The sequence below is a fragment of the Hemitrygon akajei genome, chromosome 10, assembly GCF_048418815.1.
Source record: "Hemitrygon akajei chromosome 10, sHemAka1.3, whole genome shotgun sequence".
NCBI lineage: Eukaryota > Metazoa > Chordata > Chondrichthyes > Myliobatiformes > Dasyatidae > Hemitrygon > Hemitrygon akajei.
The window spans coordinates 93401834-93427095 of NC_133133.1; the positions used below are offsets into that span (position 1 = coordinate 93401834).

Below are 25262 nucleotides of genomic sequence, written 5' to 3' on the forward strand. Positions count from 1 at the left end.
CATCCTTAATGTTGTCTGCCTTGGCTGTGCAGTTCACTGCTTGCCCCTCACTCCATACCATCTGAATCACATCCTGATCGGCATCCTGACGTGAAGTCTGAAGTCGGTGGCCTGATATCAGCGAGTCTGAGAAACTGGGGGGGGGGGGAGGCAAGAACAGGAGAACCTCAGGCAGCCTGTCCTGGGGTTTGAGAGAGGCTGATTGGGTGGGAGGTGTGGAAAAAGGGTCTCACTTGCTGTTGTTGCTGCTTGTGTTGTTCTGTGGAACATTGAAGGCATAAGGTGTTGAAGCCGAAATGAATGGCAACACTTAAGGCTGCCTTCAGCACATCCTTGGCTGTGCTGGTGCGAACACAAACAACACATTTCACTATATGTTTAGGTGTATATGTGAGCAATAAATCTTAATATGAATTTAGACATCTGCCATCTATAGCTTAGCCCCTCTCTGATCAGACTGGAATGTGCACATGTATATGCAAGACTTAAAAATAAATAGCACTACTGTTCAATGGAATTAGCCGAAGCAGGTGGGATGTACATGTCTGACAGACAGTGTGACGTCAGGTGCAGATGTACGGTGGCATGCAAAAGTTTCAACACCCCTGGTCAAAATTTCTGTTACTGTGAATAGCTAAGTGAGTAAAAGATGACTTGATTTCCAAAAGGCATAAAGTTAAAGATGACACATTTCTTTAATATTTTAAGCAAGATTACTTTTTTTATTTCTATCTTTTACAGTTTCAAAATGACAAAAAAGGAAAAGAGCCTGAAACAAAAGTTTGGGCACCCTGCATGGTCAGTACTTAGTAACACCCCCTTTGGCAAGTATACCAGATTGTAAACACTTTTTGTAGCCAGTTAAGAGTCTTTCAATTCTTGTTTGGGGGATTTTTGCCAATTCTTCCTTACAAAAGGTTTCTAGTTTTGTGAGATTCTTGGGCTGTCTTGCATGCACTGCTCTTTTGAGCTCTATCTACAGACTTTCTATGATGTTTTTGTTGGGGGACTGTGAGGGCCATGGCAAAACCTTCAGCTTGCACCTCTTGAGGTAGTCCATTGTGCATTTTGAGGTGTGTTTAGGATCATTATCCTGTTGTAGAAGCAGTCCTTTTTTCATCTACAGCTTTTTTACAGATGGTGTGATGTTTGCTTCCAGAATTTGCTGGTATTTAATTGAATTCATTCTTCCCTCTACCAGTGAAATGTTCCCCTTACCAAAGGCAGCAACACAAGCCCAAAGTATGATCGATCCACCCCCATGCTTAACAATTGGAAAGGTGTTCTTTTCATGAAATTCTGCACCCTTTTTACTCCAAAGATACGTTTGCTCATTGCGGCCAAAAAGTTTGATTTTAACTTCATCAGTCCACAGGACTTGTTCCCAAAATGCATCAGGCTTGTTTAGATGTTCCTTTACAAACTTCTGATGCTGAATTTTGTGGTGAGGAAGCAGGAAAGGTATTCTTCTGATGACTCTTCCATGAAGGTCACATTTGTGCAGGTTTCATTCCACAGTAGGACAGTGCAACACCACTGCAGAGTCTGCTAAATCTTCCTGAAGATCTTTAGCAGTCAAACAGGGGTTTTGAGTTGCCTTTCTAGCAATCCTACGAGCAGTTCTCTCAGAAAGTTTTCTTGGTCTTGCAGACCTCAACCTGACCTCCACCATTCCTATTAACTGCCATTTCTTAATTACATTACGAAGTGAGGAAACAGCTACCTGAAAACACTTTGGTATCTTCTTATAGCCTTCTCCTGCTTTGTGGGCATCATTTATTTTAATTTTCAGAGTGCTAGGCAGCTGCTTAGAGGAGCCCCTGGCTACTGATTGTTGGGACAAAGCTTGAGGAGTCAGGGTATTTATAAAACTTTGAAATTTGCATCACCTGGCCTTTCCTAATGATGACTGTGAACAAGCCATAGCCCTAACAAGATAATTAAGGTCTGAGACCTTGGTAAAAATTATCTGAGAGTTCAAATCTCTTGGGGTGCCCAAACTTTTGCATGGTTTTCCTTTCCTTTTTTTCACTCCAAAATTGCACAAAACAAAAATAATACACTAATCTTGCTTAAAGTGTTGAAAAGAATATTTTATCTTTTAACTTTTTGACTTTTGGAGATCAGTTCATCTTCTACTCACTTATTCACAGTAACAGAAATTTTGACTGGGATGCCCAAATTTTTGCATGCTTCTGTACAGTGCCTATAAAAAAGTAATTATTCCCCTTGGGAGTTCTCATGTTTTATTGTTCTACAACACTGAATCACAGTGGATTTAGTTTGGCTTTTTTGACGCTAATCAACAGAAGACTTGTGTCAAAGTGGAAACAGATCTCTACAAAGTGATCTAAATTAATTACAAATATAAAACACAAAATAAGTGATTGCTTAACTATTCACCCCCCTTTAATATAACACACCAAATAATCACTGGTGCAATCTACACCTGTATCTGGAAGGTCCAACCGTGCAAGGAGGGGACTAGTGAGTGAGGCCACCAAGAGCCCTATAACAATTTTGGAGGAGTTACAATCTTCAATGGCTGAGAGGGGAGAGACTGCACATACAACAACTGTTGCCCGGGTGCTTCACCAATCACAGCTTTTTGGGAGAGTGGCAAAGAGAAAGCCACTGTTGAAAAAACTCTAATGAAATCTTGCCTGGAGTTTTCCAGAAGCCATGTGGGAAACTCTGAAGACAGCTGGAAGAAGGTTCTATGGTCTGATGAAACCAAAATTGAGCTTTTTGGCCATCAGACTAAATGTTATGTTTAGCACAAGTCACACATTGCACATCTTCATAAACACACAATCCCATGAAGCATGGTGCTGGCTGTATCATGCTGTGGGGATGCTTCACTGCAGCAGGCCCTGGAAGGTTGTGAAGGTAGAGAGTAAAATGAATGCAGCAAAATACAGTGAAATCCTGAAGGAAATTCTGATGCATTCTGCAAGAGAACTATGACTTGGGAGAAGATTTGTTTTCCAGCAAGACAATGACCCCAAACATAAAGCCACAACTACACAGGAATGGTTTAAAAACAACAAAGTTATTCTCCTGGAGTGGCCAAGTCAGAGTCTAGACCTTAATCCAATTGAGAATTTCTGGCCAGATTTGAAAAGGGCTGTTCACTCATGATCCCCATGCAGTCTGACAGAGCTTGAGCAGTTTTGTAAAGAAAAATGTGGTAAAATTGCAGTGTCCGGATGTGTAAAGCTGATAGAGACCTATCCACACAGACTCAAGTCTGTAAATGCTGCTAAAGGTGTATCTACTAAATACTGACTTGTAGTGGGTGAATAGCTATGCAATGAATTATTTTGTGTTTAATAATTGTAATTAACTTAGATCACTTTGTGGAGATCTGTTTTCACTTTGACATGAAAGTGTCTTTTTATGCAAATCTGCACCAAAAAAGCTGAATTAAATCCACTGCGATTCAATGTCGTAAAACAATAAAACAAGAAAACTTCCATGGGGGGAGGGAATACTTTTTATAGGCACTTGTATGTCTGACAGACAGTGTGATTTCAGGTCAAGATATATCTATCTGACAGACAGTGTGATCTCCGGTGCAGATGTACATGTTTGACAGACAGCTGAACCTCCGGTGCAGACGTACGTCTGACAGATAGTGTGACCTCAGGTCAAGGTGCAAACTAAAGAAACAATCAGCTGTTCTGTGCAACCCTACTGTCACTTCCTTCTGCTCTATTCCCCTGGCTATGAAGTAGAAAATGTGCCCTGGATGGTTTACTGCAGAGGGAAACTAGGCAGCTTTGGTTCTTCCCCAGAAATGGTGACATGGGAGGCGGGATCAAGCAAACCACAGCAGCAGGCAGTGCTCAAATGATGCCGTTCTGGCCAGATCACATCTTGTTCTAATTGGTGATACACAGGAAGTCATTCAATGCCTATGATGAGTGTGGAAGGCCACAACATGCATCTTCACACCTTATGAAGGCTAGAGAGCGGTGGGCTTCTTGTTATGCTTGTGGTACTGGGAAGCCGGGTGGCCGTGAATAACACACGAGAGACAGAGTGATGAGGAACTGTTTATTTTGGTTGTAAGTCATCTACCCAGAATGCCCTCTCGCATTACTTTCAGTACATAACACACAGGGAAGCTTGACAGCAACGCACAAGGGTCAAAATACACATGAATACATAACATATCCCTCCCCCTTTCCCATACACAGACCAGCTGCTGAACTATTAACATTCAATAGAGTAATTGTCAAATTCAACCAACAATAAAAAAAACAATTTTTTTTCTAAACTAAGGAAAGTGGGTAGACTGTTTGTATTCCCAGACATTACCCTGGGGATTATTCTGCCCCATGTGCTGAGGGTTAGTCATTAAACTAGAGATTCAATCTGTCTGAAGGCTGCCGGCAATGTAGGGATGATGCTAAAGTCATTTTAACTCTTGGTGGTGCATGCATAGATTTTGACTTCGGTACTGCATTGTCAGTAGGGGGCACCTCAGAAAGCACAGGTGATAGGGGAGCACTGGCTGTGTCATTTGATCTTAGCAGAGGTTCTGCAGTCATCGTGGAACTCTGTCCCATTTCTATAACTGGATCTGGATAAGTCAGTTGGAGTTGGTTTTCAGTAGCCTCAGAAGTGGGCAACATCTGATCAGACTGCCTTCTCCAGATGCTGAGATCACCAATTTCCACTCAGAACGACACAGAACCAGTTTGTGCCACCACATTCACAGGTATCCACTTTGTACCAGAGATGCACTTCCAGGCAACTACTCACTCTCCAGCTGTGAAACTTCTGGATTGTGCTTTGGCACATCTCTCTGTTGGGGTTTCTGTTCACTTAGCACAATCTGTTTTGTGTTTGGGGGTCTAAGCAGGTCATGGTTGGTGTGAAGATGTCTTTTGATCAGAGCAGTGCGTGGAGCCATTGTGGTGGTGGCACAAGGTGTGTTGGGGCTTGTCAGCAAGGAAGTTCTAAGACACCAGATAAGGGATCGACTTCCCACTTGAAGGTTTGTTTCATGGTATGAATCTTTCAGCAAGGCCATTGTGGTTGAATGATACGGTGCTGACTTGATGTGCTGAATACCGCTTGCTTCCATAAATGCCTCAAACTCTTCAGAAAGGAGTTGTGGGTCATTGTCAAGCTGTTCAGGAAGCCCGAAGGCTAAAGATGCAGTCCTCCTCATGATGGGAACCTTGGGTCATTTGCAGTGTACATCCACTACGACTCAGAACATATAACCTTCTACATACAAGTCCTGCAAAATCTATGTGAATCCTCTGCCGTGGTTCTTCAGGCCATTCCCACGGTTGCTAAGGAACAAGTTGAGGAGCATTTTTCATTCACTGACAATGTGTGCAGACTTTGGCCTTCTCTTCAATGGTTACATACAATCCTGGCCACCAGAAGCAGCTGTGTGCAATTTCCTTTGTGCACACCACGCCACAGTTTCCTGCATGGAGCTCATCAGGCACCTGCTTTCTGAATAGTGGAGGAATGACAACGCGGTAGCCCCATAGTAAACATCCTGCGTGGGCTGTGAGCTCCTTCCATCGAGCCCAATGAGGGTTCAATTCTATGGCTAGCTCTCCTTTCCATTCGTGAGTTACTATGTCACCACTTTAGGATCAGTACACACATGCTACCAGAATTGTGCCACAGTTACTGGAGCTATAGGCACTTCCTTGAAATAACAGATCTCTTTCCAAGATGGCTCTGGAGCTGTAACAACGAAGGGAAGTCTAGATAGTCCATCAGCATTCGAATTGTTAGTACTGATGTGCAGATGGTAACAGAGCCCAACCTTACATTCGACTCGCAGACAGGGAAGGAATACCTGCATGTGGACCAAAAATTGACATCAAGGTGCAATGATCTATAGGTAGTGTATATCATTGACCAAAGAAGAATTGGTGGAATTTCTCAAGTCCAAAGACAATTGAGTACTTCCCAATCAATCTGGGCATAGTGGCTTTCTGCCTTGCTTAATCTCCTTGATGCAAAAGTGATTGGATGCTCGTCACCTGATGGCATGATGTGTGAGATAACTGGCCCCATATCATAAGGTGATGCATCACAGGCCAACTGTATGAGCAATGATGACTTTAGACTCTGATAAAGCTGTTCACAATGATTTGCTAAATGTCCATCCTCTGGCCAACCCTGCAAAAAGGTTATCAGTGAGGGGAAGAAAGAATTGTTCAGCTGTAAGAACCAGGTCAATGGTTACCTTGAAGTCTCTACAAAGCTTTGAAGACCCATTCCTTTTTAGGACAGGAACCACTGAATTTGCCCATCGACTTACACACACTGGTTCCAATACTTTACTCTGGACTGAATTCAAATTCAGTCTCTACCTTTGATATGAGGGTGTATGTATGCCCAGTTTTGCAACAACAGCACCACTGATGGCCAATAGGGATCTTATCCTTAAAGTCAGTTGAAACTTATGAACTGTGAAGATGAACTTAACAGCCATGCTGCTTCAGCTGCCTATAGATGACTAATCTCAGGGGCCTTCAGGCATTTAGGTGTTGTGATGGGCTTAATAGTGATTCCTTTCATACTCCACAGTACTCTGTTGAATACTTTTGCATGTTTCAATACCTTTTGTAGAGCAGTGCTCCCACCAATCAAGTGCACTTCATGATAGTTGAGTTTAAGATGCTCCAACCATGCATAGCCCAGAAGCACTGGATAACTACCTTTAAAGTAGAAGTTTCTTTCTCTGTTCATTAATCTCCACTGTAACCTGTACTACTCCGCTCACTGGAACAACCTCACCAGTCTAAGTCTTTAAAGTCAACTTTGCCCCTTCAATGGTGAAATGCTGCAATTTCTCCTTGTAAACTGTCTCTGATGTTAGTGCTACTGCAGCACCTGTGTCCACCTGCATCCTCACTATGGCCACATCCAACCGCAGGGTCACCCAGTAGCTGTCTTTCTGTCCTAAAGCAGATAAAGCATGCAAAGCTCCTTCAACCACAGAGTGAGAGTCACTCAGTCCATCCTCAGTATGCTCTGTCTTCTTCACATGTTTCTTTTTGTTTTTCCAAAACTTATTTCTCTTTATTGCAATGTTTTGGTTGACCATGTCTTTTTACTTTAACAAGAGTGTTCAATATGTCCCTCCTTGCCACAGCTTTGGCAATCTAAATCCTCATACCAGCATTCTTTTGCTCAATGCCCAGTTTTACTACAACGGCAACTTTGATGACCAATAGCTATCTTAGCCTTGAAGTCAGTAGAAACTTTATGAACTTGGGAAGATGCACTTGACAGCTGTGCTGCTTTAGCTACCACCTACATAGGTGACTAATCTTAATGCCTTCTGTAATGTTAGTCTGTCTTCTGTAAGCAAACATTTCTGAATTGTCTCACTGCGCAGACCACATACGAGTCTATCACATGTCATTGAGTGACTGACCAAAATCACAGCGTTCAGGCAATTGCTTCAGCACGGCAACAGACCCATCTTCCTCTTGAATCCTTTTATGAAATCCAAACCTCTCAGCAATAATCAAGGGCTTTGGTGAATAGCTGTCCCTTAAGACTTTAACTGTGTCCTCGTATGGCTTATTGCCATTTCACTGGAGAGAGTAATAGATTAAATGTTTGTGCACCCATCAGCCAGAAAAATGTGAGGACGTGAAAATCATCTGAAATTTGATTTGTCAGTGTAAAATAATCAAACCTTTCAGTATATAAACTCCATTGCTCTGGTGTTTGTCATACGGCCTCATATGTCCAAACACTTGCCATTTTCAAACACAATCCCATTCCAGAAAAGTTAACTAATCTAATCTCTCTCTCCCTCTCTCGTTTGTTTTATTTAACCATTCTGTTTTCATTCTCTCCCCTGATTCTTCACTCACCCTGCTTCCTGTGCCCATTTTCTTTTCGCTCACCCACATTACACAGCAGCACACCACCAGCTTTGCACGTGAACTTCTCTTGCCGAAGGAAACGAAACAATAAATATCGCGCGAGGATTTGTAACCTGGCTGCCAATTGTTATGTTTGTGGCACTGGGAAGCTGAGTGACCATGTATAGCACACGAGAGACGGAAAGGTGAAGAACAAGTTCGTAGTTGTTTGCTTTACTTGTAAATCATTACCCAGAATGCCCTTCCACATTACATCGCACACACAGGGAAGCTTGACCAGGGCCCATAAGGGTCAAAATATGCATGAATAGATAACACTTCTGACCTTGGAAAGGATGTAACTGAGGGGAGATACTGCAAGAGTTAAATGGAATAGTAGGATCATGAAAATGCAAAATGAATTGCTGAACAATTAAAGTTAGCAAAGGGTAAGCTTGTGCGAAGTCATTACCTTCGGTTATCAAGGGATATTTTGGGACCTATAAGGTCATTTTGTGAATGGGAACTGATGATAGACCAGCTCCAAAAGCCAAGTCTGTTCTCATTAAAAGGGCCAGAAGCGAGCACTGCTTCTCCAGCAACACCAATTGTTCTGCCTGATCACTGTTTTTAAAGTTGGATTTCACAAACACAGGAGAAGATTCCTGATTAAGCCTATTAAAAGATCTTCTATGTAACGTGATTCAGTGTTTAGGTCACTTTCTCTCTCCTCCCCAACTGGACTGCGTTGGTATCATTGGGGCTTCTCAATATTCTGGGACATTGAGTCCTGGACCATTGTGCTGAGTGGGAAAATTTCAGGCAGATGTGGACACCACAATCCCAGGGCAAAATTTGTAGATGTCAGCTGGCCATTATCAGAAAGCAGAATTATGGAGCACAGATGATGGCCAATTAGTTATTCATACCTGCAATGGCTCTCCCAAAGTATTCGTTGCACCTGGCAATCCTTCCAATTGCTTCCAAAATGTATCTGCTTCCACATTCCATCAGATAAGCCGTGTCACCTCATACAATGACTATTAGAATTAAAGAATGTTCCTACTTCCCCCTTTCATTTGTTTACAAAAATCCTGTGCCCTTTGGTTTTCAACTCTCCTGCTAATGGAAACAGTTTCTCATGAAGTATCAAAACCCATTATAATTTTTCTTAATTAAATCAGCAGTTAGTCTTCAATGTTTTAAAAATTACAGCCTCTGCTGCTGTTATTCTTTCACCTCCCTGAAGCTTTCCATAACATTTGCTGTTCCCTCAGGTCCAGTCATTTGTGTAATCTTCCTCTCCAGTTTCTCCAATGTTCTCACATCTATTAGAATCTGGTATTTAGGCATAAACCCAATCCACATCTTGTTCCAGAAACTTCAGATCCACATGTATACTTGTAAAACTTATTGGTATATTAACATTTGAGATAATTACCTCGGTGTAAATTGTGGATACCAAGTGATTTTTAACTTTCAGTAAGGGTTTTCCTCCATCCACCCACTTAATGTCAGGAACTATGTGCTGCCAGGAAAGGAAAAAAAAAAGTAAAGGTGATCATTTTTGCAGCAATTCGGAATGTTTTCAGGTGCTTTATGTGCAATGGATTAGACTGTAGTACATGCATTACATTATTCAGGTATGACAGCCATTTTCTTATAGAATCATACAGCAAGCCCACAGGCCAGTTGGTTCACTGCATCTACATTTGTCAGTGGCCACCTCTCTGTATTAATCCCATCTTCCAGTACTTGGCCCATAGCTTCTTACGCCCAGTGCAACAAACAATCTGATAGAGCATGGGTTCCCAACCTTTTTAATGTCATGGATCTCTGCTATTAACCTATTGCTTTGTGGACTTCTGTGAGGAACTCAGCAGGTCAAACAGCATTTGTGTAGGAAAGGAAATGTCATTGTTTCAGGTCAAGACTGATGGAATTACTAGCAATTCCTTGCTCCACGCAGATGCTGCTCAAGTCACTGAGCTTCTCCAGAAGTTTGTTGTTCTAGATTGCAGCATCTGCAGTCTCTTGTGTATCTGCATTCCTGCCTGAGTGATTCAAAAGCTTGTCAAGGCAATTCTTAAACGCTGCAGGCAATTCCGTTTCCATCACTCTCTTATGCAGTATATGCTAGGTATTCAACACACTCTAGGTGGAAAAGGATCCTCTCTGATCCCCAATTATTTTATCATTTATCCAATGACATCTGGTTTTATCTACCTCCAATATGGAGAACCCATTCTCTGTGCAGTTTTGGGCCCCCTATCTTAGAAAGGATGTGCTGATGTTGGAGAGAGTTCAGAGAAGATTCACTAGGATGATTCCTGGAATGCAGGGACTAACATAAGAGGAGCATTTATCGGCTCTTGGATTGTATTCTTTAGAGTATAGAAGAATGAGAGGGGATCTCATAGAAACATTTCAAATGTTGAAAGGGTTGGACAGAGTAGATGTGGAAAGGTTGTTTCCCTTGATGGGCGAGTCCAGGATAAGAGGTCACAGTCTTAGAATTAGAGGGTACCCATTTAAAACAGAGATGAGGAGAAATTTTTTTAGCCAGAGGGTCGTGGATTTATGGAATTTGTTGCCACATGCAGTTGTGGAGGCCCAATCATTGAGGGTGTTTAAGGAGGAGATTGACAGGTATCTGATTAGTCAGGGTATCAAGGGATATGGGGAAAAAAGCCGGAAATTGGAACTAGACGGGAGACTAGTTTAGCTCATGGTGGAATGGTGGAGCAGACTCGATGGGCTGAATGGCCTACTTCTGCTCCTTTGTCTTGTGATCTTGTAACATGACCACTTGCTGACAAGCAACCTTATTACAGCTCAGAAAACAAGAACAACCCTTTGGTTCACAATGTCTGTGCCAACCATGTCAGCCAATTTAAATTAATCCTATCTGTATGCATATGGTCCATATCCCTCCATTCTCTACCTGCTTATGAGTTGGTCTGAATGCCTCAAACATCATTGGCTTCTCCCAGCAGCACATTCTGGGCGTCTACCACTCTGTGCAAAAGAACATACATACATGCCCTTTAAGATGTCCCTCTTTCAACTTAAACCCTGTGGTATTTGACATTCCTATCGTGGGAAATGACTATCTGCCCTCACTACGTATCTCATAATTTTATACACTTCTATCAGATCATCCCTTAGCCTCCAACACTCTAAAGAAAACATTTATTAGCTCACCTTCTTGTTGTCAGGATCATGGAGGCCCAAGTACCCAGAAGGCAGACTGGCAGCGACTGGCAGCTGCTGCTCAGATGTCACCACTCGACCATCTTTCAGTAACGGCAGCCAAGCGTAACCAACTGGACAAGGCACAAAACACACAAGTCACACGGAGCATTGGGCTCAGATGTTGAGCTCCACATCCCAACAGCATGTGTTAGAAAACCTACTGCCGAGAAATCCAATTTGTGCCTTCCTTTTGCATTTAATACTTTCATCATAAATCAAGCTATAAAGATCTCTAGTGCTTTTCAGTTCAAACTACTAAATAGGGTAAGAATTATAAAGCAGCTCCATCAAGAGAGGCTCAACAGGTTGGTTCTGTATTCTTTGGAATTTGGAAGAACATGGCATGAACTTATTGAAATATATACGATCTTAAGAGAAATCGACTGGATCAACATAGAGGTGTTTTCGTTTGTGGGAGAATCTTGAATGAAAGAACACAGCTACAAGATTAGGAGGTGATCATTTTTGAGGGTTCCAGAGTTGAGCTCATTTGAGGTACTTAACGTGGAGGTAGATAAACTTTTGATAGATTTTGGAATTGAAGGTTATGTCGAACTAGCACAGGAAGAGGAATTGAGGCCTAGAAGAGATCAACCATGATTATATTGAGGGGTTGCACAAGTTTGAGGGACTGAGTGGCCTACTTCCGCTCCTCATTCTTCTGCTGACACTTAACTGGTCTCCGTTAACAACAGTGGAAAAGAACAAAAGAGATGTTATATGCTGAAAAATAGGGCACACTGCAGTGGTTATTGAACTCAACAAATAAAGCACAAAATAATATCTTGTTTAAACTCTGCATTTCCATTGTGAATTTAAAATTACCAAAAGAAATTAGTCATTGAAAGCTTTCAAAACAACAACTTCTTTCCATCAGACTTATTTACATGAACTGTACCTGAATGAAAGCAGCAACCTTCTAAGCAAAGGATTACTTGCAATTACAGGTCTCCCCCGTTATCTGAGGGTAGGGTGTTCTTATGAGACCGTTTGTAAGCCGAAATGTCGTAAAGCGAAGAAGCAATTATCATTAATTTATATGGGAAAAATTTTTGAGCATTCCCAGACCCAAAAAAAACCTTCCAAATCATACCAAATAGCACATAAAACCTAAAATAACTCGAACATATAGAAAAAACAGGAATGATATGATAAAGACACAGCTATATAAAGTAGAAAGATTGAATGTACAGTGTAGCTTCACTTATCAAAATTGGGAAGACAGCGAGCCAAAATTGAGTTGGAGAGAAAAAAAATTGGCACATACACGCCTACGCACGTACATGCATACGCACACAACTGCCTGCACAAGGTTTCACGGTCATGGTAGTCTTTTTCAGGGTAAAGACACGTATAAAGTGGGTGTCTTTTTTTGTATAAGCGAAAATCCTCTTTGGTTAGCAAAAACAGGTACTAATGCAGGTCTTTCGTAACAGCGAGCTGTCGTAAAATGAACGTTCGAAAAACGGGGACCACCTGTTTTCCAACAGTCACCAATATTCCAAAACATCAGTTACTCTCCAGCATGAAACCAAACAATAATGGATGATAAATATCTTAAATGAAAATAAGACACTAAGGGTCAATTCCACTATGTGTAGCTATTGTATGTAGGCAGGCCTGATGTGTTGAGGGTGGGGATAAGGAGGATATTAACCCATCCTATTTCCTGATGGTAGTTGGTGGGGGTTCTTACAATTCAGTTGATAAGTTACCAGATTTTATTGAATTTGGAGCCATAACTTGCCATAGTGGAGCTTCAACCATCATTTCTAGTCCAGTGTTGTAACATAGGAGCACTGGGCTACATACTCAAAGTACTTCAAATAACTGTCAAACTGCATTAATCTGGCATCTGTTAGTTTGAAAACCCTAATGGTGATTCGTCTGCAACATGAGCCAGGAATCTGAAGGCTGATCAGAAAACATGGTAGAGCCAGAGGCCTGGAGTGCAACGTGATCTGGAATCCAAACTGTGAGCTAGTGCCGGGGTCAGAGTCCAGAAGAGCAGAGATCAGGAAGTTGGGTGTGTTTACAGCTGGAGATATGGCCCAGAGCTTGGATATTTTCTGTTTTTCTTTTAAACCATTGGGTGCTCTGGAAGATTTATTATTCTAGTCTTCAACACGTAAAAATTAATAGGAGTAACATTCAACAGTCCAGAAAATCTGCTGCAGGGCAAAGGCCCAAGGGCGCCGGGGAATAAGAGTGTTACTGTAGAAATAACTGAAAGTGAGTGAAGTGTGGCAGAAATTGAGTTCTAACTTGGCAATAATTTTTGTCACGGCTACCCTCACAGTCTTACCGTGTGTCTCAAGAGCTTCACGTTTTTTAGTTGTCCCTTTGCTGTTTATGTCACAGATGACATGGTAGAAGGTGAACAAGAGGTGATGCTTTTCGTGAAGTTGCACAGGCAGCTCAACCTTAATCTACAAGGACAAATAACAGGCAGAGTAATACACAATGTTGGGAGTCACAGACAGACTATTAATTCACTTGTGTCCAGAAAGCAAATTACACTGACATACCTCATTGTAGAACTCTGGACACTGCTGATGATGCAAAACTGTTGCACAAGTTTTGGTTATGAACATCGGGTCTCCTGGCTTCCCATAGATGCACTGCAGACAGTTATTAAAAGGATTTCACTCTTGTTTTCAGATAGATTATTTTAATACACATCACACTCAAAACATCACAACTTCCAGGTAAACTGCAAGGAAGCTGCATACCAGAACTCTTTTGCAACAATGCGTTATTATATATGGAAAATTAAAGTGTAAAAATAGATTCTTTCCGTATATATAGTCAGTGGTCACTTTACTAGGTAGACCTATGCTCCTGTGTGTTTATCCAAATATCTAATCAGCCAAGCGTGTGGCCTAGTGGATAAGGCATCGGACTAGTAACCTGAAGGTCTTGAGCAAGGCACTTAACAACATATTGCTCTGCAATGACACCAGTGCACTTTGGTGGCGTGGAAAGGGGAAGGCTTGCAGCTTGGGCAACTGCCAGACTCCCATACAACCCTGCCCAGGCCTGTCCAGGCGCAAATCCATGGTCTCACGGGACTAATGGATGCCTATATAATCAGCCAATCATGTGGAAGCAACTCAATACATAAAAGCATGCAGATGCAGACATGGTCAAGAAGTTCCTTTGTAGTTCAAATCAAATATTGAAATGTGGAAAATATGTGATCTTTGACCATGGAATAAATGTTGGTGCCAGACGGGATCTTAGAAACTGCTGATCTCCTGGGATTTTCATGCACAATGCTCTCTAGAGTTCACAGAGAATAATGCAAAAAAAACAAAGAAAAATCCACTGAGTGGCAGTTCTGTGAAATGTGGAACATTTTATTAATAAGAGGAGAATGGCCCAGACTAGTCCAAGTTGACAGGAAACTCAAATAATCACACATTAGTCAGTGGTGTGCAGAAGAGCCCCTCTGAATGCACAGTGCGTCAAACCCTGAACTGGATGGGCTACAGCAGCAGAAGACAATGAACATAGAATAAAGTGGCCACTTTATTAGGTACAGGTGTCTTCTGAGTGTATATTCAGAAGGGTAATGTTAACCTGCCTGAAACATTACCAAATCTGTATTCAGGACATATATTGTATACATTTCTCTGACATTAAATGTACCTTTGAAACCTTTGAGATCTAGTAACTAGTGAAACCTAGTGTGAGTTGATAGGTTGTGAACTGGTAGATTAAGAAAATAACATCCACACTAATAACCTGCCAACTTGTTAGCTGTCTCTTTGGCAATACGTGCTAGGGGGAGTGAAGGATGTGTGAAATGCACTTACCCATCAGATAGTGGATCAGTAATGTTTTACTGCACTGGCATCCACACACAATTTGGAAGCAGATTTGCAGCTCACTCATACTTTCACAAATCAGAGCATATGGAATTGAAGCAAAAAGACATTCAGTCTTTCCTACTGGCTCTGCCATTGAATAATACTGTGGCTGTTCTTTTAGCATCATCCGCATTAACCTCATGCTCCTGTTTCTCTAAATACATAAAATTTGTTAGCCTCTGTCTTGAATATACTCAGGGAGAGTATATTCAGAGAGAGTTATTGTCTCCAGTTTTCTCCACAGCAGCTGGGTAACGAGTTGCATGGATCAACCACCCTCACAGTGCGCACTTTCATCTGACCTCTGACCTGAATGGCCCACACCCTTTTCCAGACAACGCAACCATGAGATTCATCACTGCAGCATCCATCCTGTCAAGCTCTATTAGAACTTTCTGTAGGTTTTAAAGAGATCTCTTCCAAAATGAAGGAAAAGCTCAGCAAAATAATGCATTCATTCCTAATGTGTATAAAAAGATTAATTGAACAGACCTGTGTATCACAAGCAACACACACAAAATGCTGGAGGAAATTAGCAGGGCAGGCCGTAATGATGGAAAAGAGTAGAGAGTCAACATTTCGGGCCGAGACCGCTCATCAGAACTGGAAAGACAGAGAAGTCAGAGCAGGGAGGGGAGGAAGAAGTACAAGGTGATAGCTGATAGGTGAAACTGGGAGGGGGGGTGAAGTAAAGAGCTGGGAAGTTGATTGGTGAAAGAGATAAAGGGATGGAGAAGGAGGAATCTAACAGGAGTCTGACTTCTCCTATTTCTTTCCAGTCCTGATGACGGGTCTCAGCCTGAAACGTCAACTGCACTCTTTTCCACAGATGCTGCCTGGTCTGCTGAGTTCCTCCAGTGCTTTGTGTGTGTTGCTCCAGGATTCTGTTGCTCATCCCACCCCACAACCTTGGTACACTGTGTGTTATAGAGACCACTGTCTCACGCACCTTCAGTGGCTGAGTTTTATCTCCATCAGAATCTCTCACCTCCACGTAGACTGCAATGTTTCTCGCCTGAGGATAGGGAAGAGATATCGTCAGTACAAGAGAGAGTCAGGCACTTGATAAATGAGAGGATTCGGAAATTGTACAGTAAGAGTTTGAAGCAAAATACCTTTGCAAAAGTTTTCTGGTTGTCATATTTCAGCTGCATGGGATAAATGTACATGTGGTTCTTGAAAGTTGTGAAAGGGTACATGTACTTTGCAAAATCGGGAACAAATTCTTCAACTTCAAACGTCACCGTGTCACAGTTGGCTTCCTCAAATGGCTTCACAGGGATGTACGATGAAGTTACACAATCTGAACAAAGGAAGAGAGGTGCATTTCATTGCCTGGCAGCTCTCAAAAATTTATATCAGACAACTTCAAATGAAAAGCCAACTAGAGTAAACCTGCTCACTGGAAATATCAGGAGGAACACACTCGATGACGACATCAAAATCTCCTGGAATCACTTGAAGTTTGGATATTTTCTCTGCCCTAAGTCAAAATATCAGAATGGATTGAAAACTCAGTCATATATTGTCCATAATCACAAGATCAAGGTTAAGATTCAAGTTTTAAGTTTATTTATCACAAGTATATCGAAACATACAGTGAAGTACATTGGCTGTTTGCGTTAACAACCACAGGCCTTCGAATGTGGAGTGGAGACGTAGATTCTGGCCTGATTTCAAATTCACCACATTCCTGTCCCAAATCCCTAGCCTAATCTCTAACTCCCCTCTCTGTCCTCCAAACCATCCTTACAAACCTAAAAAAAACTAGTTTAAGAAACAAGAGAAAATCAGTTCCATCCTGAAGGCGGCTCTCAGCCTGAAACGTCGGTGGTTTACTCTTTTCCACAGATGCTGCCTGACCTGCTGAGTTCCTCCAGCATTTTCTGTGTTAATTTTAAGAAACAACTATATCTGAACTGTGAGTCAACGGAGGTTGCAACTTGGCGCCATTTTGAGAACAGAATAGTCTAAAGCAATGATTCCACAGACAAATAGTTGGAAATTATTTAATGTCTTCCTTCAAAGTTAGCACTGAATGTATAGCACAGAACTGGAGGCACCAAGAGTGTTACCAGAGTCCTTCCCTGAGGACTATGCAGGAACCCAATGGCTCCTAAGAATGCCACCAGATTATGTGGCATAGGACAACTCTCAGGCCACAAGATAATACATTACTTACAGAGTAACTTCCATACAGCACAGAAGCAGCTCTAAAGCTGATCTGCTCCATGCCCACCCAAGCTTGTCCCATTTGCCTGCATTTGATCCATATCCCTCTAAACCTTTCCTATTGATGTACATGTCCTAATACCTATTAAATGTTGCTAAATTGTTACTAGTATTAATATCTCGCCCTCTACAGGCATCACTCAACATAGGTTATATGGTCATGTTCTCATTGCTATTTCTGGGCTCTTGCAGCAGCAACTTGGTATTTCCTGTTGATCGAAAGTGCTTCGTAAGTTATGCATCAGTGTGCATGTCCTGATACAGTGACTAAATGCAAGTGTTTTCTTCTGTGATTCATTCATATTTTTAGTGGTTTCTACTCTCAACATGTGAGCCCAACATCAGAAACACTATGGATCAGCATCTTTCACCAAGTAACTCCACAGCTTGATCAGCAGTTCTCCACAAGTGTCAGAGTCATATAGAAACAGATCTTTCATTCTAAACCACCCATTCATATTTGCCCCACTTTAATCCCATTTAAAAAAAATACTCGCCACATTCTTCAACTTGCCTCATTTTATCTTTCACCTACACATTAGAGTTGAATTACAGTGCTCAATTAACCGACAGCCTCATGCTTTTGAGATGTGGGATCAAGCTGGAGTACCCGGTGGAAACCTAGTCACAGAAAGAAGGTACAAATTCCACACGACCATACTGAAGTTAAGGGTTGCACCCAGTTCCATCATGGTACCACTGAGTGAAATCAAATGCCAGGATGTATTAAACTGAATTTCACTTTGAAGATTTGCCAAATATCTTGGAAGCCCACAGGACAAAAAGAAGACCAGGCCGTTCAGCATTTCAGATGCCTCCACCATTACATACTATCATGGAAGACCCTCTACCCCAGTATCATATTCCCACACACTCCCTTTGATGCCATTTGCGTCAAGACATCTCTCTCCAAGTACATATTCAGTGCATTAGCCTTCACTATACATTGATGTGTTGATATGGGAACTGAATGTAGTATTATCTAGGTGGTCTTGTCTGTGCTCTTTAACAGTCTGTAAGATTCTTATTGTAAGGAACAGGCTTGACTGACCCAAATACATTCGAAAACAAACCACACAAGAACGAATTTACTCCAGAGATGTATGCTGCCAAAGCATTTGATGCCATCGTGCAAATAAAGATACCATCTTGTTAATGCTCATCAGCATCATCCAACAACTTCCAGTTTGTTCTTTAACACTGCCTGATTGGTCAGAATTTGAAACTGTGGACAGAACTGATTAATGCATCTAGATCAGTAATATGACATCTGATTGCTTGTAAATTCTAGCAACACACACACAAAATGCTGAAGAAACTTAACAGAGCAGGCAGCATCTATGGAAAAAAGGAGTCAACATTTCAGTTTGAGACCCTTCAACAGGACTTCGGCAGGGTTCAGCCTGAAACATTGACAGTTTATTCATTTCCACAGATGCTGCCCGACCTGCCGAGCTCCTCCAGCATTTTGTGTGTGTTGCTCGGATTTCCAGCATCTGTAGATTTTCTCTTCTTTGCAGTTTGCAAATTCTGATGGTCCAATACTTAGCCTGGGAAATGAACCTGTATTCAATAGCCCAGGATATGAACTGTATGTCCAGTATGCAAGTGGGTTGTGGGGCTAGGAATTTGGACAGTAGGCTGAATGAATTGTTGGAGTCGGGGTCAGGGTCTGTGACATGGGCAAGATGCTAATAAATGAAAATCCAAAGAGCCCTCTCCAAGAATCTATTCCAGGTCCATTAATGTTAGTATTATTTGAGCCTAGATTAAGACATAATAATGTGGAAAGAAGATAGTTAAAATATAACCATATATCAATTACAGCATGGAAACAGGCCATCTCGGCCCTTCTATTCCATGCCGAATGCTTACTCTCACCTAGTTCCACCGACCTGCACTCAACCCATAACCCTCCATTCCTTTCCTGTCCATATACCTATCCAATATTTTTTTTTTTTTAAATGACAATATCGAACCTGTCTCTACCACTTCTACTGGAAGCTCGTTCCACACAGCCACCACTCTGAGTAAAGTAGTTCCCCCTCATGTTACCCCTAAACTTTTGCTCCTTAATTCTCAACTCATGTCCTCTTGGTTGAATCTCCCCTACTCTCAATGGAAAAAGCCAATCAACGTCAACTCTACCTATCCCCCTCATAATTTTAAATACCTCTATCAAGACCCCCTCAACCTTCTACGCTCCAAAGAATAAAGACCTAACTTGCTCAACCTTTCTCTGTAACTTAGGTGCTGAAACCCAGGTAACATTCTAGTAGATCTCCTCTGTACTCTCTCTATTTTGTTGACATCTTTCCTATAATTCAGTGACCAGAACTGTACACAATACTCCAAATTTGACCTCACCAATGCCTTGTACAATTTTAACATTACATCTCAACTCCTATACTCAATGCTCTGATTTACAAAGGCCAGCATACCAAAAGCTTTCTTCACCACCCTATCCACATGAGATTCCACCTTCAGTGAACTATGCACCATTTATTCCTTGATCACTCTGCTCTACTGCATTCCTCAATGCCTTACCATTTACCATGTATGTCCTATTTTGATTAGACCTACCAAAATGTAGCACCTCACACTTATCAGCATTAAACTCCATCTGCCATCTTTCAGCCCACTCTTCTAACTGGCCTAAATTTCTCTGCAAGCTTTGAAAACCTATTTCATTATCCACAACGCCACCTAGCTTAGTATCATCTGCATACTTACTAATCCAATTTACCACCCAATCATCCAGATCATTAGTGTATATGACAAGCAACATTGGACCCAGTACAGATCCCTGAGGCACACCACTAGTCACCGGCCTCCAACCTGACAAACAGTTATCCACCACTACTCTCTGGCATCTCCCATCCAGCCACTGTTGAATCCATTTTACTACTTCAATATTAATACCTAATGATAGAACCTTCCTAACTAACCTTCCGTGTGGAACCTTGTCAAAGGCCTAACTGAAGTCCATATAGACAACATCCACTGGTTTACCCTCGTCAACTTTCCTAGTAACCTCTTAAAAAAATTCAGTAAGATTTGTCAAACATGACCTTCCACGCACAAATCCATGCTGACTGTTCCTAATCAGACCCTGTCTATCCAGATAATTATATATACCATCTCTAAGAATACTTTCCATTAATTTACCCACCACTGATGTCAAACTTACAGGACTATAATTGCTAGGTTTACTCTTAGAACCCTTTTTAAACAATGGAACCACTTGAGCAATACGCCAATCCTCCGACACCATCCCCGTTTTTAATGACAGTTGAAATATTTCTGTCAGAGCCCTTGCTATTTCTACACGAACTTCCCTCAAGGTCTTAGGGAATATCCTGTCAGGATCCGGAGACTTATCCACTTTTATATTCTTTAAAAGCGCCAGTAATTCCTCTTCTTTAATCATCATAGTTTCCATAACTACCCTACTTGTTTCCCTTACCTTACAGAATTCAATATCCGTAGTGAATACCGAAGAAAAGAAATTGTTCAAAATCTCTCCCATCTCTTTTGGCTCCACACATAGCTGGCCACTCTGATTCTCTAAGGGACCAATTTTATCCCTCACTATCCCTTTGCTATTAATATAACTGTAGTAACCTCTGGGATTTATTTTCACCTACTTGCCAAAGCAACCTCATATCTTCTTTAAGCTTTTCTAATTTCTTTCTTAAGATTCTTTTTACATTCTTTATATTCCTCGAGCACCTCATTTACTCCTCACTGCCTATATTTATTGTAGATCTCTTTTTTTCCGAAACAATTTTCCAATATCCCTTGAAATCCATGGTTCTCTCAAACTTTTAACCTTTCCTTTCAATGTAACAAGAACATAAAGATTCTGTACTCTCAAAATTTCACCTTTAAATGACCTCCATTTCTCTATTACATCCTTCCCATAAAACAAATTGTCCCAATCTACTCCTTCTAAATCCTTTCGCATCTCCTCAAAGTTAGCCTTTTTCCAATCAAAAATCTCAACCCTGGTCCAGTCCTATCGTTCTCCATAATTATATTGAAACTAATGGCATTGTGATCACTGGACCCAAAGTGCTCCCCAACACATACCTCTGTCACCTGACCTATTTCATTCCCTAACAGGAAATCCAACACTACCCCTTCTCTAGTTGGTTCCTCTATCTATTGCTGCAAAAAACTATCCTGCATACATTTTATGTAGTTATATTACTGTACTGGGACCAAGTATGAAAATGAAAGGACTTCAGTATTGATGAAAATTTCTTTTGCTCCTTCCTTGGTCCTCCCTAATAGTGGAACTGTGGGAGACAAATTAAGTAATTCTCTTCATTCCAAAAAGTTTCTTTTATAAACAGAAAGACAAGGAGAATCAACGGTGGAGGGCTGGAGCTCAGAATAATTCAGAAAAGGATCATAGGAGGATGGGATGAAATTTAATTAACATGCTTTATAGTTAAGTAGTGCAGCAACAGGCTCTTTGACTCAACTTGTCCATGCTGACCAAGAGACTTACCCCTTTTGTATGCATTTGGCCCATATCCCTCTATCTTTACCTTTCCATGTATCCAAATGCATTTTATAGGTTCTAATTGTACCTGTCTCTACCACTTCCTCTACCAGCTCATTTCATATAGTCACCGCATACCCTGTTAAAAAATAAACTTCATCAAGTTCCCTTTAAATCATCTATGAGCTTTAGACTCACCTGTCTCGGGGAAAGGACTGTGAATATCTATCCAGTTATGCCCCTAATAATTTTATAAACCTCTGAAAGGTCATCCCTGAACTTCCTTCACTCTAAGGAAAACAGTTCCAGCCTATCCATTTTCTCTTTATGAATCAAGCCCTCCAGTCCAGACAGCACACCTTAGTTAAGCACTTATGGATTTGCTTTTGTCAGCATCTTGCCATTGCTAACTCATGTTTTAGCCAAATGATTGCGTTAGTTTCCAATGAATTACATAATCCTCAATATTCTGTTGAACTGAAATTGTGTGAAGTCTGTCAATGGGACTTCAGGAGGGGATTGCATATGGATTTGAAAAGAGGAACATCGCATGGGTACATGGAGAAGGAAGGCAGGGAAGTTAAGTGAACTCCTCATTGTAGAAGCCTGCACACAGTTACTGAATCAACTATCTTTCCTTGTGGTGTAACACAAAGGGCCTTGCAAATGATTTATTAAGGAAATCTCTCGTAAAATACAAAGACGTGAGAGAAGTGTATATTCTACAGGGCACAAATGTCCTTAATTAAAGAGTCACCATCATCATGTGCTGTGTCATATCACGTGGGGGATTATGGCCTTCTGACCATCATTCTTCTTGGCAAATTTTTTCTACATAAGTGGTTTGCCATTCTCTTCTTCTGGGCAGTGTCTTTACAAGACAGGTGACCCTAGCCATTACCAATACTCTTCAGAGATTGTCTGCCTGGTGTATAACCAGGACTTGTGATCTGCATCAACTGTTCACACAACCATTCACCATCTGATCCCATGGCTTCACATGACCCTGATCAGGGGGCTACACACATGCTACACCTTGCCAAAGGGTGACTCGCAGGCTAGCAGAGAGAAAAAGAGCATTGCACCTCCTTTGGTAGAGACTTAACTCCACCCTGCCAGCTGATTAAAGAGTACTCTGTATTTTGACATAACAATTATTTCTCCAAGTGAACCTTTTCAACATCGGTGACCTCACCTGAGCCAAACAAAATTTGAAATCAGGAATTCGTAGCCTTCACCTCTGGAATTCCTAAACATCCCCACTTGTCAAATTTCTGCTCATCTATTCCAATATTTCCCAATATGGCTTGGTGGTCATTTCTGTTACCTAATCCTCCAGGTTAACAGCATGATAAAGATAGAAGTGGTAGTAATTACAGAAAGCATATCAAAGTATTCCTTCAGAACTTTTCTCACATCTTTTCCCTATATTGGTGGTCAGAGTTAAGATGGTGCCAAGCAGTTGCCTTTTTGAGGTCATCTGCAGAAGGAGCTTAAATTCCTCTCTTTAATATCTTTTTTTCCCTTTTCAAGGTGGTTGGGGCTCTGTCGAGGTCCTGATCTGCCTTTTTATGGTGGGTGTGTTCCCGTTCCTGGAGCTTGCCTGCCGACCATTTTCCAACATTCTCCAGATGCGACTTGGAAGATGGCACCTCCAGGGTGCGGCCCCGTGGGTGACTGATTCCAGGCTGGTGTTGCCAACTGGGGCATTGCAGGAGATGGAACATCAGGATTTCACTGTGATGGATGTATGGATGGAGATCTCTGTAGCCAAATGGTCATACTCTCTCTCTCGATGGTGGTTTGCCATCGATTGTCGAGTCACAGAATCGTCAAATAAAACGCGACACAGTAAACTATTACAGTGATTGTTAGTCCCCATTTTGCTGTGAAAATGGCTGATCTCTCTCTGTCCCTCATCAGTGAGAGAGGGAGCCTGTGGGATGTCCAACTGTCAGGTAAACCATTGATTTTGGTGACTGCAGATCATGGTCTTTCTTTGGGAGCTCTGCTGTTGCTTGGTAGGGGCTGGGCGCTGACGCTTTTTGCTGAAATGGGTGGGGGGTAGGGGGGAGGTTGATGCGCTGATGCTTGTGTGGGGGAGGGGGAGAGGGGGGCATTGGGGTTCTAACTTTCCGCCGCTCATTCTTTTGGGCTTCTTCTGTTTTTTGTGGATGTCTGCGAAGACAAGTATTTCAGGTTGTACACTGTATACATTGTCTGATAATAAATGGAACCATTTAACCATATTTCTGCATCATTTTGCTCAAATTAAGATGTATAGATAGTGTACTGCAGATAGTCAAAATCTTTTTCCAATGGTAGGGTACCAAGTACTAGGGCCATAGTTTTAAGGTGAGAGGCAGAGATTCAAAAGCGAGCATGTTTTCCACACAGAGTGTGGATGACATCTGGCATGTACCAACAGAGATGTTGGTGGAATCAGATAAAAACAAAAATCACTATCTTCTGTGCTTTGCAACTCTACAACTCTCGGTCACTGCTCCACGCTACCATTCACATCTAGTTTAGTGAACACTGCAGCAACACTTCTGACCCTGGTGGTAAAAGTTGAATAGTACACTCACCAGTCTTGAGATGCCAGTAAGTCACCATGCTCAACAGCAGCACTAAGGAGCGACCTTTCATTCTCCTTATCAATCGCACATCGAGCAGAGCTGCTGGCTCAGCTCCAGAGTCTTAGGTGCCTGGATGGAGTTTGCACAGTCTCACTGTGACACAGAGGCTTTCTTCTGGGTGCAGCTGTTTCCTCCCATATCCAAAAAGTGTGCAGGTTGGTAGAGTTAACTTGTCACTGTTAGATGCCCCTACTATGTTGGTGAACACTTAAATCTGAAGGGATTGTTAGGAATGTGGAGAAGAGAGTGCAAGTTTGTAATTGTCAGCGCACACTCAGTATGCTGAAGGACTTGCTTTACAGCTTTTGTACTTTGTACTACGTAATTCTAGGTTGCATTTAATGCCCCTCAGATCAATGACGAAATTTGCTCATGGACATAACATTAATCTTAACTTTCAATACCCTCTGGTATTCTGTGGAAGGGGGGGGGGGGAGAGATAAAAACAATATGCTCACTTTTTGAAGTCTGCCAGCATTTTCAGTAAATCTTCTGTAGACAGCTTGTTACTATCCTGCTTGTAAAAAGGTGAGAACTTTCCACTTGTGTCCAAAGAACCTTCAGTGTCTTTAAACACTGGTCTGAAAAAAAAGGAGAAAACACAACTATTAACAACTTAAGTCTAGCTTAAGTAGAAATCTAATTTGACAACAGTACTACAGCCTGCAACAACAATAATATTTCAATGTCATTGGCTGTAAACATTTGAGTTGTTACAGTGTTGTGAAAGACATCTCTTAAATCCACTTTTCACCTTTTTTTATTGCAGTGTTACGAACCCCGTAACTGGGTCACTTACCAGCAAAGATAGAAAGGTCCGTTGAAGTCTGATGGTACTATTTTTAACAGTATTTATTAGTAAAAATACCCAAAAATAATATCAATGCGAACA

The 25262-nt window shown here is 41.6% G+C and overlaps 1 protein-coding gene across 1 annotated transcript in view; it reads right to left on the bottom strand.

Annotated features, from left to right (window-relative positions):
* The window catches only part of LOC140734545 (dedicator of cytokinesis protein 11-like), a 290183-nt gene that overhangs the window by 165601 nt on the left and 99320 nt on the right, over window positions 1–25262 (bottom strand). Inside the window, exons 15-22 of the mRNA XM_073058668.1 lie at window positions 24829–24951; window positions 16393–16472; window positions 16105–16292; window positions 15939–16004; window positions 13646–13738; window positions 13423–13546; window positions 11067–11188; window positions 9304–9390 (exon numbers count right to left, since the gene is read on the bottom strand). Of these exons, the coding sequence (XP_072914769.1) occupies window positions 9304–9390; window positions 11067–11188; window positions 13423–13546; window positions 13646–13738; window positions 15939–16004; window positions 16105–16292; window positions 16393–16472; window positions 24829–24951 (883 nt within the window). The remainder of the gene's footprint in view (window positions 1–9303; window positions 9391–11066; window positions 11189–13422; window positions 13547–13645; window positions 13739–15938; window positions 16005–16104; window positions 16293–16392; window positions 16473–24828; window positions 24952–25262) is intronic.